The sequence below is a fragment of the Clinocottus analis genome, unplaced genomic scaffold (genome assembly GCF_023055335.1).
Source record: "Clinocottus analis isolate CAN_PGR_092001 unplaced genomic scaffold, fCliAna1.0.p SCAF_21, whole genome shotgun sequence".
Classification (NCBI taxonomy): domain Eukaryota; kingdom Metazoa; phylum Chordata; class Actinopteri; order Perciformes; family Cottidae; genus Clinocottus; species Clinocottus analis.
In genome coordinates this window covers 295699-303792 of record NW_027175943.1, presented here as the reverse complement: position 1 = coordinate 303792, position 8094 = coordinate 295699, and the positions used below count along the sequence as shown (strand labels likewise).

Genomic DNA, 8094 nt, shown 5'->3' with positions numbered 1-8094 from the left:
CCTTGAACTTCTTCCCGCTCAGAGGACAGAGCCACTTGTCTTTACTGAGCTCCTGAGTGTTGGACGACAAGAACTTCTCCACCTGGCAGACAGACAGGTAGAGAGAGACACAGGTAGAGAGACAGACAGGTGATCAGACAGACAGGTGGTCAGACAGACAGGTAGTCAAACAGACAGAAAGGCAGTCAGTCAGACAGACAGGTAGTCAGACAGACAGACAGGTAGTCAGACAGACAGACAGGTAGTCAGTCAGACAGACAGGTAGTCAGACAGACAGCACCTCCTGCTCCGGCTCCTTCCTCCCGAGTCTCGCAGCCTCGTCTTCACTCAGCGTCTCTGAGGCAGAAAGAAGAGGAGCCAGACGCTCCTCACACATCCTCTGGTGCTCGCTCACTGTCCAATCAGAGAGCAGTGACATCATCACTCACTGTCCAATCAGAGAGCAGTGACATCATCACTCACTGTCCAATCAGAGAGCAGTGACATCATCACTCACTGTCCAATCAGAGAGCAGTGACATCATCACTCACTGTCCAATCAGAGAGCAGTGACATCATCACTCACTGTCCAATCAGAGAGCAGTGTGTGTGTGTGTGTGTGTGTACCTTCAGCTGCAGTGATGCGGGCTGCAGGTAGGGGGCCTCGTACGTGGATGAGTCCACAGCGATGAGGCATCTCGTCCTCAGCAGGATATTCACAGAAGTTATAATAATCTACTGAGTGAACCAGACGCAGGTAGAGCAGCAGCCTGTCCAGCACCTGCACACACACACACACACACACTGAGAAACAAACCTACACACACAGTCAAACAGACGGAGCTCCTCCCACCTTCAGCAGCTTCTCGTCCGTCTCCACGGCAACGTCAGAAGAGGCGGGGTCTTTGGCTTCATCGACTCCGCCCCCTGAAGCTCCCATTAGCTCCTCCTCCTCGGCGCTCACCTCCTCGATGAGGTAGTCTGTGATGTTCTTCAGGACGGGGTTGGTCTCCACCTGCAACGCAACACCATGACGTCAGCAGTACTCCATGACGTCAGCAGTACTCCATGACGTCAGCAGTACTCCATGACGTCAGCAGTACTCCATGACGTCAGCAGTACTCCATGACGTCAGCAGTACTCCATGACGTCAGCAGTACTCCATGACGTCAGCAGTACTCCATGACGTCAGCAGTACTCCATGACGTCAGCAGTACACCATGACGTCAGCAGTACTCCATGACGTCAGTACATGACATCACCAGTACTTCATGACGTCACCAGTACTTCATGACATCACCGCTCCATGAGCTCAGCGTACCTGTCCGGCCCACAGCGCCCCCCGCTGGTCGAGGCCGTGGACGAGTCGTGCTGACAGGCGGATGTCGTTCTTCACCACCGGCTTGTGGTGCGTGAGGCCGTTGACGGAGCGCACACGGCGACACAGATCTCTGTTGACCACCGGGGACAGCTCACAGTCTCTGAGCTGAGAGACGCACGTCAGTACTGTACACAGGTACACAGGTACACAGGTACACAGAGTACACAGAGTACACCCTCTGGGTTTAAGATGTGTTCATACCCTGATGTTCTGAAGGTTCCAGCACGTCTCCTTTATGTTCACACTGCGATCAAACGTCACCCAACACCTCCTGAAGAACCTGACACACACACACACACACGCAAGCACGCACACACGCAAGCACACACACACACACACACACACACACACACACACACACACACACGTTAAGTTCAGCTCGGTCCTCGTGGTTCTGTTCTTGGTCTTCAGTCTCACCGTCTCTCCGGCTGAGGGTCCGACAGCGCCACCCGCAGGAAACCAGGGAACCTGCGACACAACTACAGACACACACATGTTGGCACAGGGGCTTTCCAGTGTGTAGTGTGTGTGTGTGTAGTGTGTGTGTTCTCTCACAGCAGTGATCTCCTCCTTGGACACCTCAGGTGGGATGCTCCGGATGAACAGAGATGTGGTGAGGTGGAGGGGGCGGGGCTTAGCTGGAACCGCCTCCTCCCTCTCCTTCCCTCTCTCCTTGCCTCTCTCCTTGCCTCTCTCCTTGCCTCTGTCTTTACAACGCTCTGACACTGACACACACACACACACACACACACACACACACACACACACACACACTTTAACGAGCAGAACTAATGTGATCAGTGTGTGACTTAATGAGTCGGTCCGTACCGTCTTCTCCATCCTCCTCCTCTTCCTCCTTCTCTCCGTCGGAGGAGTCAGAATCGGAGGCGGAGCCTTCGCCGCTGTCGACCGACACGCTGCGTTTCCTCTTCCTGCCCTGTGAGGAAAGGGGCGGGGTTAACACCGTCACCAGCCAATCGGCATTGCAGCTGATGAGAAACAAACTCACTTTCTTTGCCGTTGTCGTCTTCTCTTTCTTCTTCTTCTTCTTCTCCTTCTCCTTGGCCTCCTCTTCCTCCTCCTCTTCATCGTCATCCTTCTTTTCCCCCTCCTCGTCCTCCTCCTCTCCTTCCTCTCCTTCGTCTTTCTCCTCTCCGTTCTGCTTGCCCTCCTCTTCCTCACCGTCCTGAAGAAGAGCAGAGCAGCTGTTCAGTTACAAAGCCAGAACACGACACAAACACACAATGGAGGAAGAGGAGGAGGAAGAGGAGGAGGAGGAAAGCTCATCACCTTAGAGACGTTGGTCTCTCCCTCCGTCTCTTCTGTCAGACTTCTTGTCGTCTCTGAGTCGGTCTGGCGGCTCACGCTTCCTCCGCTGTGATCTCCTTGAGTCCTCACACCACCTCCTGCTCCTCCTGCTCCTCCTCCTCCTCCAGCTCCTCCTCCAGCGCTGCTGCTCATCTCTACAGCAGCCGCTGCAGCGGTCGGCACCTCCAGGACCTGCAGGTCCAAGTCTGTTCCTCCCTCCATCTTTATGACCGCTGCAGAGAGACAGGACAGAGGGTGAGACACCGGAGGACAGTAGGACTGCATTACCCAGAAACCCCTGCAGAGTGACAGCAGCAAGCTAGACTCATGTAAGAAGTTATAAACACTGTCTACCCGTCTCTCTGCTCTGTTTCCTGTCTCTCTCTCCACCCGTCTGTCTCTCCACCCGTCTCTCTCTCCACCCGTCTCTCTCTCCACCCGTCTCTCTCTCCACCCGTCTCTCTCTCCACCCGTCTCTCTCTCCACCCGTCTCTCTCTCCACCCGTCTCTCTCTCCACCCGTCTGTCTCTACCTGCGTCCAGCAGCTTGATGATGGCGGCAGCGTGCTCCATGTCCAGCGCCATGCGGTCCAGCCAGCTGTTGTCTAGCAGGAAGAGGAAGACGGACAGCCGGGTCTGGAGGGCGGCCAGAGACTCCGCCCCCCTGGCGGTGATGTCATCGGGGTGGTACCGGGACCGGAACCACTCCTGGTCCTTGTGCTGGAGGAAGAAGTCCTGCAGCTGCTGCCGCCTGAAGTCCAGCTTGTACTGGTTGTAGCGCTTCACCGACTCCGTCTCGTCCACGCTGTCCTCCATGTTCAGCAGGAAGTCCTGCGAGGCCGGGACCGCCAGAACCACGGGTCAGAACCAGGTGTCAGAACCAGAGGTCAAAACGAGGGGTCAGAACCAGGGGTCAGAACCAGGGGTCAGAACCACGGGTCAGAACCAGGGGTCAGAAGCAATACGACAGGTCAGAACCGGGGGAGGAACTCACCTTGAAGCTCCTCATGGTGGGAGGTCCAGGAGGAGGAAGGTCTGGATCCACCATCCCCAACCTGAGAGACAATCAATAACCAATAATCAATAAGTGCTTCCTGAAGAGGAGGAGCATGATATCCTGACTTTACTGATACTAGTACGCATATCAATACTCTTGTGGCGGCTCACCTGCCCTGCAGCGGGTGTCCCCCGTGGTGAGGATGAAGGTGAGGGAGGTCGGGGTGCCAGCCCTGAGGCCCCGCCCCCGGAAACGGAGCCCCGCCCCCCCCATAGGGAACGTCATAGCGGTACGGCTCACCCCGGTGGTCGTCCCTGGAGACGACAGGTCAGTGAGGTCATTGCACGTACACACACACACACAGACCCCTGCGCGCACACACGCACACTCACCAGTCTCTCCTTATGCGTTTGTGTTGAGGGCTGATGTGTCTGGGCGGAGAAAACCTCTCTCTGCGTCCACGGTCGTAGTCCCGCCTCCTCTCTCTGCCGCGGTCCCAGTCCCTGCACGCACACATGTCAGGATGAGTTGTATACGTGTATATATATATATATATATATATATATATATATGTGTATATATATATCTGTGTGTGTGTGCGTGTGTACCTGTCGGGCCAGTCGTCCCTCCTCCTCTCCTCCCTCTCTCTTGACCGCTCCATGTCACTCCTCTCTCTCCTGAACTTGTCCCGCCTCCGCCTGTCAAACTCATCATCGCTGTCTCCCATTGGACTAAAAGTAAAACAAACAAACAATTATTCATGTACTACAGTATAAAGTACGACATGTACCTCTGAGGTGTAGTACAGTATAGAGTAACTCTGAGATGTAGGACAGTATAAAGTACTACATGTACCTCTGAGATGTAGTACAGTATAAAGTACTACATGTACCTCTGAGGTGTAGTGCAGTATAAAGTACTACATGTACCTCTGAGGTGTAGTATCGTATAAAGTACTACATGTACCTCTGAGGTGTAGTATCGTATACAGTACTAGATGTACCTCTGAGGTGTAGTATCGTATAAAGTACTACATGTACCTCTGAGGTGTAGTATCGTATAAAGTACTACATGTACCTCTGAGGTGTAGTATCGTATAAAGTACTAGATGTACCTCTGAGGTGTGGTAATATGTGACGTACGACACAGGAGCACAGCTGGTAATTAGCATGTTAGCTTCTGCTCCATCAGCGTGGACATATAGAACAAACTCTCTGAAACAACCAGAAATATCCTTAAAACACGTCTGACCGTCTGTTCAAGAATAAAATAAACGTTTTATAATCGGAAGCTGTAAACGATTAGACAAGTCAAAACAGCTAGCAGTTAGCCAGTGGAGGATAACTAGCTGGTTAGCTAACGAGCTAACGTAGCTAAAACTCGCTTCCGCTCGAGTCCGTGAAGAAGGAACGTCACAAAGGAGTCTATATACTATACACTAATAATATTATAGTACTTAATAAACGTCACCTGAGTGTTTTCTACTCTTTCTGAACACAAACAGAACGAAGCTTGTGAGCTAACGTAGCCGCTTCCCGCCGGCAGACCAAGATCACAATGAAACTTCACTTCCGGGTCGTTTACTTCCGGTCACGTGTTTTCGTGTAAAGAGAGAGACCGTTGCCCCTGGAGGTCAGGAGGGAAACAACATGTACTATTCGAGGACTCACTGTTAAGTACTACTTAACTTAATTTGAGGTACTTGTATTTCCTTGAAGTACTTTATCTCCAGTACATTTCACTGCACTACATTTAGACGTTTATATTGTTGGATGTGCTGATTATTGATCAGATATCAGCGTTTACCTCTCTTTCCTCTTTATGTGTGAGGCTTGTGAACTAAATACAACATGAATACACACACACACACACATATATATATGTGTATATATATATATATATATATATATATATATATATATATATATATATATATATATATATATATATATATATATATATATATATATATATATATAGTCATGTTGTATTGTTATGTATGTATTTGTAATTACATTACTAATTTACTAATACATACATAACAATATATATATATAGACAGAGAGGAGGTTGAGGAGGAGGAGGAGGAAGAGGGGGTAATGATATTAACAATAACTTGATTCAAATCATATTCTATATCTTCATAACTTCATGACATATTAGTTTGTGTAGTTTCTCGAGCAGCGTGACGTGTAACACAGTACAGGACAGGAACTATAAAGGAACTATAAACCAAAACGAGTCCGTCAATCCGACTGCGTGGCCAGCCGGAGTTGGAGTTGCAGAAGTATAATTCAGCCTTTAAAAGAGATCCAACATGGCGCCACTGCAGAGGTACGGCCATAAGACTATACAATAAATCCCTCGAGTCCAGATCCGTGGACTAAGTCTCACTGTACACTGTACACGTATATAGATAATACTGATGTATATATGTTATGTATGTTGCATACATATATTTTGCATTTTGCACATTGCACTCAGTTTACATTTAATTTAAATCAAACCCCTGAATACACTGCATTTAATTTATGTGTGTATGTATATGTGTATGTGTATGTATGTATGTATATCTGTATATGTGTCTGTGTATGTGTATATGTATGTATGTGTGTACGTGTGTATATATATATATATATATATATATATATATATATATATATATATATATATATATATATATATATATATATATATGTGTGTATATGTGTGTATATATGTGTATGTGTATGTGTGTGGGCCACGGGTATGTGTGTATGTGTATGTATGTGTGTATGTGTATATTTATGTATATATATATATATATATATATATATATATGTGTGTGTGTGTGTGTGTATGTATATGTGTACATATGTGTGTATGTGTATGTGTATATATACATATGTATGTATTCATTTTTGCTTGCTTGCATGTATATATATATATATATATATATATATATATATATATATATATATATATATATATATATATATATATATATATATTTATACTTATTTCTTACTTATGTATATATCTGTTCTCCCTGTTCCTGTTATTATTTATTTTATTTTATCTGTGTGTTTAGCTTAGCTTATTGCATTGGGATGCTGCTAGTATGACAAAAAATTTCTCCTTGGAGATTAATAAAGTACTTTTCATTCATTCATTCATTCGTTCATTCGTTCACTCTTTTCAGACCTCCATCTTGGTCTCTGTGAACTCAAGCCGCCATTTTGGGTCACGAGGGCAGGGCTTAACGACGGGTCCCTTAAAGCGAGGACACCGCGAGAACACGAAGGACTCGCGACATCTGAATGCGGAAATTACAGAGTGGTCCAGGCATGAGTTCGAGCTGCAGGACTCCAGAGACCAGAACCAGGACCAGTTTCATCGAGCAGGCTTTAAAAAAAAGATGGACCCGGAACAGCTGGTCAGAGTCACGTGGTTCGGATCTGAAGCGTTGAGCTCGTGCGCGGTGAACGATACCGCGAGTCACCATGGCAACAGGTAAACGTTGTTAATATTAAAGCACGTGGACTCCATGAAGTTCAGTGTTTGATGATTTTAATGCTAACTCGGACCGCACAAGTGTTTATTATCACGTTACAACCACTTCCTCAAAGCGTGGAAGAACTGACTTCAAAATAAGAGCACACTTCCGGTGAAGGCAAACTGTGTTCCAAGGACGTTCTGTTTTGGAATTTCAAAATAAAAGCTCTAGATAATCACAACAGAGGACTAGTTAGCTAGCCTGTTCATCTCCAGACTAGTTGGCTAGCAATGAGAAGACTCATGCATTTCTGTAACAAACTGACACTGAACCTGTTTTCTGAAATAGAAACCAGGAGAGCGACGGGATCGTGGTGAAGGAGGAGCACGAGGAGATCGTGGTGAAGGAGGAGCACGAGGAGATCGTGGTGAAGGAGGAGCACGACAAGATCGTGGTGAAGGAGGAGCACGAGGAGGAGGAGGAGGAGGAAGAGAGGAGCACCAACAGAGGGCCGGCAGCAGGACCGCCCTCTGACGGCGGCGTTCAGGTCGGTGTTCAGGACCTGGTGGATATAAATGAACGTTGACGTCATCGTGTTTTGAGCGTATTGACTAATAGTGTTCCGATCTGTTTTTAAGGAAGAGTTTATCTGATACAAATAAGTGTCTAAATGCCCTCTGTTCTTATGTCTGTTGATATAGAAATGGGGCGGATCCTTCACAACTCCAGGATTTGAAGGGTTTGAAAGTCTATGGAATGGATGAGGGACAGCTTTCCTGTGGATGACCCAGCTGGAAGCCCATCAGCGCAGTCACGCTGAGCCCAAAACTCACCTATGTGACCAATGTGGGAAAGTGTACCCACGTAAGTATGACCTAACGGTCCATCAACGCAGTCACACAGGGGAGAAACCGCACCGCTGTGACCAATGTGGGGAATCGTTTGCATACCAACCG

At 47.8% G+C, this 8094-nt stretch overlaps 1 protein-coding gene across 1 annotated transcript in view; it reads right to left on the bottom strand.

Moving 5' to 3' along the window:
• Positions 1-5247, bottom strand: part of LOC137792036 (serrate RNA effector molecule homolog) — a 6476-nt gene extending 1229 nt beyond the window's left edge. The window contains exons 1-17 of the mRNA XM_068587428.1: positions 5134-5247; positions 4272-4394; positions 4056-4166; positions 3834-3977; positions 3661-3721; positions 3200-3497; positions 2650-2900; positions 2369-2545; positions 2188-2296; positions 1915-2084; positions 1777-1838; positions 1561-1639; positions 1300-1464; positions 832-993; positions 606-759; positions 281-393; positions 2-82 (exon numbers count right to left, since the gene is read on the bottom strand). Of these exons, the coding sequence (XP_068443529.1) occupies positions 2-82; positions 281-393; positions 606-759; positions 832-993; positions 1300-1464; positions 1561-1639; positions 1777-1838; positions 1915-2084; positions 2188-2296; positions 2369-2545; positions 2650-2900; positions 3200-3497; positions 3661-3721; positions 3834-3977; positions 4056-4166; positions 4272-4390 (2256 nt within the window). The 5' untranslated portion in view covers positions 4391-4394; positions 5134-5247. The remainder of the gene's footprint in view (position 1; positions 83-280; positions 394-605; positions 760-831; positions 994-1299; positions 1465-1560; positions 1640-1776; positions 1839-1914; positions 2085-2187; positions 2297-2368; positions 2546-2649; positions 2901-3199; positions 3498-3660; positions 3722-3833; positions 3978-4055; positions 4167-4271; positions 4395-5133) is intronic.
• Between the last annotated feature and the right edge of the window lie 2847 nt (positions 5248-8094).